The sequence below is a fragment of the Triticum aestivum genome, chromosome 2B (assembly GCF_018294505.1).
Source record: "Triticum aestivum cultivar Chinese Spring chromosome 2B, IWGSC CS RefSeq v2.1, whole genome shotgun sequence".
Lineage (NCBI taxonomy): Eukaryota > Viridiplantae > Streptophyta > Magnoliopsida > Poales > Poaceae > Triticum > Triticum aestivum.
In genome coordinates this window covers 592,055,061-592,060,564 of record NC_057798.1, presented here as the reverse complement: position 1 = coordinate 592,060,564, position 5,504 = coordinate 592,055,061, and the positions used below count along the sequence as shown (strand labels likewise).

The window sequence follows — 5,504 nt, the reverse complement described above, 5'->3', positions numbered from 1 at the left end:
GCGGCACTTCCGGTTATGGAAGATATCAGCCTGCCGACAAGCTGCGAGGGAAGCTTGGGCCATGGTGAAGATGTGATATGCCAATGATGATCCGAACCATATGGCCGAAGTCGGACCAGTAGGGTCAGATGGGCAAGAGATACCCGTAAGTCTGGTATATGACCAAGTAACATTAGCCGAAAAGTATTCCCAACAGGATTGTAGGCTAGACAGCCTGTTGGATGGTATAGAGGAAGAATATAGCCAGTCCAAGTGACTATGTAATTAAATGGACCTATGTAGTCCCTAGCCGGATTGAAAATCATTTGTCATGACGGACCTTTTCGCTTCAGCCCCCGGACCCGACAGTCCGAAGTGTATCCGAATACCCGCACATCTATGAAAAACCAGGGTATGCGTGGAAACCAGGAGTAGGGGTCATAAGTGCTTGAACAGATAAGTACCCAACTAGTTATGTTATATTACATGGATAGTAACAAACATCTTCCAGAGAGAATAGTTCCGTTAGGGGTTCCTTTCTCTGGGTGCGCATGCATCGATGTGCATGTTCGAACTGCGAACAAAAGCGCAAGAAACAAAACATCTGGGGATTCACGTTGTAATAAACGAAAACATCTTTTGTTCACCGACCGAATATTCCCTTAAGAACGCTAGCTTTCGGCTTCACCCAGTCTGAGGTACACATCCGGCTGAACCGGCAGTAACAATCGCAGAGGTGCTCCCCTAATGCCTGATGTCTACTACACAACCTTCTCCTTGTAGACGTTGTTGGGCCTGCAAGTGCACAGGTTTGTAGGACAGTAGCAAATTTCCCTCAAGTGGATGACCTAAGGTTTATCAATCCGTAGGAGGCGTAGGATGAAGATGGTCTCTCTCAAACAACCCTGCAACCAAATAACAAAGAGTCTCTTGTGTCCCCAACACACCCAATACAATGGTAAATTGTGTAGGTGCACTAGTTCGGCGAAGAGATAGTGATACAGGTGCAAAATAGATAGTAGATAAAGGTTTTTGTAATCTGAAATTATAAAAACAGCAAGGTAGCAAGCGATAAAAGTGAGCGTAAACGGTATTGCAATGAGAGGAAACAAGGCCTAGGGTTCATACTTTCACTAGTGCAAGTTCTCTCAACAATAATAACATAGATAGATCATATAACAATCCCTCAACATGCAACAAAGAGTCACTCCAAAGCCACTAATAGCGGAGAACAAATGAAGAGATTATGGTAGGGTACGAAACCACCTCAAAGTTATTCTTTCGAATCAATCTATTCAAGAGTTCGTACTAGAATAACACCTTAAGACACAAATCAACCAAAACCCTAATGTCACCTAGATATTACATTGTCACCTCAAGTATCCGTTGGCATGATTATACGATATGCATCACACAATCTCAGATTCATCTATTCAACCAACACAAAGTACTTCAAAGAGTGCCCAAAAGTTTCTACCGGTGAGACAAGAACGTGTGCCAACCCCTATGCATAGGTTCATGGGCGGAACCCGCAAGTTGGTCACTATCGGTGTCAAAACCGGCGGATCTCGGGTAGGGGGTCCCGAACTGTGCGTCTAGGCGGATGGTAACAGGAGACAAGGGACACGATGTTTTACCCAGGTTCGGGCCCTCTTGATGGAGGTAAAACCCTACGTCCTGCTTGATTAATATTGATGATGTGTGTTACAAGAGTGGATCTACCACGAGATCAAGGAGGCTAAACCCTAGAAGCTAGCCTATGGTATGATTGTTGTTCGTCCTATGGACTAAAGCCATCCGGTTTATATAGACACCGGAGAGGGCTAGGGTTACACAAAGTCGGTTACAATGGTAGGAGATCTACATATCCGTATCGCCAAGCTTGCCTTCCACGCCAAGGAAAGTCCCATCCGGACACGGGACGAAGTCTTCAATCTTGTATCTTCATAGTCTTGGAGTTCGGCCGATGATGATAGTTCGGCTATCCAGACACCCCCTAATCCGGAACTCCCTCAGTAGCCCCCGAACCGGGCTTCAGCGACGACGAGTCCGGCGCGTATATTGTCTTCGGCGTTGCAAGGCGGGTTCTCCTTCAAACTTCATGTTCCTGTCGAATAGTGTTCAGCTTCCTTATAAATGTTGCGCTCCTTAGCTTCTACGCCCAATAATGGCCTTCTTCCACGTGTCGTATGAATGCGAAAAGCTAGGGTATTTTTACATTTTACCCCCTAGCCGTGCGAACGAGCCGCCTATAAGAGAGGCGAGGATCTAGATCCAGCTCACACCATCCTCCATTCGCAAGTTCTCATCGAAGCACTTCTGACAAATATCCATTCAATCATGGATAGTCAATGCGGCTCCTCCTCTCGCGCTCCCAGCCCTAAGCCAGGAGATTGGGGGAGATGCTCAGTTCCACACAGCGAGCTGGTGGCACTCCAAACCGAGGGATATCTTCCCCCAGCCTTCATGGTTCCAGTTCGAGCCGGACTAGCCACCTTTAGGGGAGGAAAACAGGCGGAGAGCGTCCCCAACCCTTCCAAAGGAGAGCGGGTATGCTTCGTCCCTTATCTAATAAGAGGACTCGGATTTCCCATACATCCGTTTCTCCGGGGGCCGAGCTCGGCAGCTGATCTGGCAAAGATCTTGTCCGGCTTGTACAAGGGGGAGGAGGAGGACTTTCTCCGCACGAATCCATTGAACGGATTCTCCATGAACAACCCTCGGAGCTGGGTAAGCGGACGTTTATCTACCCGATCCATACTTCCAAAGTCAAGTATTTTACTTTGTGATTTCGACGCAGGAGCTGCGTCGGGACGTGGAGGGCATACGAAGCCTAACTCCACAGCCCGAGGATCTGGAACGATCCCTTGATCCGACCTCCGAAGAGGATCCGGACATAAAGGTGGAGCTGATTGACGGGGTGTTCCACCAACTTAGCATGGACAATGCTCTAGTCGCCATTACGGCTGACTACCCCAGCCTGATTCTGGCCTCCCAGGTGACTACGACCAAGGTCTTGACACCATCATTTGATCCGTGCTCAATTCTGACCATCCTATACTGATGGTGCATCGCAGGAGGTGCCTTTAAGGCGGGAAGCCGAACCTGCGGCGGCTGACCAGCAAGGGTCAGTTCGGCCCAGCAGGCGGAAGAGGAGTGCGACGCAAATCGAAACGTCGCCGCAACGGTACGGCGCACCGTTGTTTTTAAGGGAAGGATCCCTATGAGGTATATTAACGCTCATAACTCTTTCCAGGAGGAAGAGCGCTCGCCGGACAGTGTCCGGAGAGGTTCCCATCAAGCCTCCGCCAGCCATGCTCCATCGCGTGGTCCGGAAGTGGAGGCGAACACAAGGCAAGAGCCGGATGCTCCTCCGACAGAGGATGCCGACAGGCTGTCTGCCACCCGATCTGAGGTGGAGAGCGCCATGAATCACAGGCGTCGCCGGACAGTTCTTCGTGACGCGTGTTTTTCCCTGGAGTCAACCTGGCAGTCGGGTCGGGTTTGCCCGGGTCGAGGTCTACCAAACCCTTGCCCGATTACTAAATGGGTCTACCCAGTCGCCCACGACCCTGCCCATGGGCGAAGGATCAGACCCGCGCCCGAACCCGATGGGTAACCCGACCCGATGGGTTACCCATCGGGCTGCTGTATATTGTTCTTGTATAGTGTACAACAGAGTAGTGGCAAAATTCATATAACAAATATTGGTTCACACAGTGACAAAAATGCACAAATAGCTTAAGTTACTAACCATCAATGTGAATATATAGTAGAACAGCTAGAAAACACAATATCAGGAAGGCAAATACAAGGTTCAAGAGCACAAATAGCATCCCAAATACATGGTGCAGGTCTTCAGAAGCACAAATACAAGGTTCAGGAGCAGAGATACAAGGTTCAGGTGCACAAATAGCAGCAGAAATACAAAGTTCAGCAGCAGCACAAATACAAGGTTCAGGTTGAGTAGTTGTGTGCCAACAAGCTAGCAGTAGGAAGTAGTAGTGTAGCAGCCATGGATAAATGTAAATAACAACAGGTAGCAGTGTAGCATGCCGGGTCGTCCGCCTTCTCGTCGCAACCAAGCAGCAGCAGAAACATCATACAATCATGTTTCAGGCTTCAGTTAGGATGGATTGATCATCAACCTCCTGAAACACAAGAAAATAGAAGCATTCAAAGTAAACAACAAGATTTGCATTAAAATCTATAAGATTAAAAGGCATGCTAAGTTGCTAAAAGTAGAATCTGTTACCATCATTTCTGTGTCATCCTTAAGAACAGTTTCAAAGTCCGCAAAGAGAGTAGAATTGCAATCCCCTGATGCATAGATTTAGATATTAACATATAGCAAGGAAATAATATTGTGTATGGAAAGAAGAGTCATGATTGAAATAGATTATCACCTAACATGTCTGCACGGGACCAAGCTTGCATACACATAAGAGCTTCAGTCATGTTTGGTGCAAGTGAACATCTATGTGCACTTAGTATTCTCCCACTAGTACTGAAGGCAGATTCCGACGCCACAGTTGTTACAGGAATGGCTAGTATATCATGAGCCATTCTTCGCAATGTAGGATACTTGATACCTGCATACTGCCACCAATTGATGATGTCGAGACCCTCTGGCCTATGGATAATTTCCTCTTCCAAATATAAGTCCAGTTCTGTACGCACACGAGAAGCACTCGTAACAGGCTTCGAGGACATATATTGTTTAAATATATTCTCCATTTCATCTACTGCAGCACCACCTTGGGTAGAAATACTCCCACCTACATGTGACTCCGAGGTACCCACACCACCATCAGATGCTTGATATTCTAGCAACAAATCACCCATTAACTTTCTAATTTTCTCCACTTCTGTAGTTGCATGTTCAAACCCATAGAGAGAGCCAAACAAAGCTTGCAACATATGAAGCTTATATCTTGGATCAAGGACTGTTGCCACAGACATAAGACCATGGACTTCTTTCCAATACTTCTCAAACTTCGTCTTCATTTCCTCAGACATCTTTTGCAAAGGAACATGCTCACTAGTAGACCATTTTCGTATTGCTAGACGAATAGAAGATATTTTGGGGAAGAACAAATTTGCGGTAACATATTTAGTCCCTAAGAATAGTTCAGTGATCTCAAAGAAAACTTGTAGCCTAGCACAAAGTTCTTTTGCAAATTTCCAATCTTCTACGGTTGGGAAACAGTTGAATAGGATCTCACGTGTTCTTAGTTTCTCGAACACATCAGTGTATAGTAATGCAATGGATATCATTTGATATGTTGAATTCCACCTAGTCTTGCAATCTAAAAACAACCTTCTAGAATAGTCAATGTTTAAAGTGTGTGCCATCTTTTCAAATTTCTCGTGCCTTTTAGGTGTGGCCTGCCAAAATGCAACACTATCGCGGACTCTAGCAATACCTTTCTCCATGACACTCATTCTATCTTTCACAATCAGATTAAGGATATGTGCACAACAACGCATATGCAGATACTTACCCTCCAACATAAGTGATTTAG

At 46.4% G+C, this 5,504-nt stretch overlaps 1 protein-coding gene across 1 annotated transcript; it reads right to left on the bottom strand.

Annotated features, from left to right (window-relative positions):
- Positions 1–4,077: 4,077 nt before the first annotated feature.
- LOC123041734 (zinc finger BED domain-containing protein RICESLEEPER 2-like) lies at positions 4,078–5,174 on the bottom strand. The gene is made up of 3 exons (XM_044464302.1): positions 4,386–5,174; positions 4,235–4,299; positions 4,078–4,130 (listed from the first exon to the last, which is right to left on the bottom strand). Exons 1-3 carry the CDS (start codon positions 4,996–4,998, stop codon positions 4,095–4,097), a joined length of 714 nt encoding a protein of 237 aa, XP_044320237.1. The 5' UTR covers positions 4,999–5,174; the 3' UTR covers positions 4,078–4,094.
- Between the last annotated feature and the right edge of the window lie 330 nt (positions 5,175–5,504).

Excerpts from the sequence above, each read along its gene's own strand:
- LOC123041734 (XM_044464302.1), bottom strand. The coding sequence starts at position 4,998 with ATGTCTGAGGAAATGAAGACGAAGTTTGAGAAGTATTGGAAAGAAGTC. Across the intron at positions 4,300-4,385 it reads GTCCCGTGCAGACATGTTAG|GGGATTGCAATTCTACTCTC; the intron begins GTGATAATCTAT and ends TCTATGCATCAG. Across the intron at positions 4,131-4,234 it reads AGGATGACACAGAAATGATG|GAGGTTGATGATCAATCCAT; the intron begins GTAACAGATTCT and ends CTTGTGTTTCAG.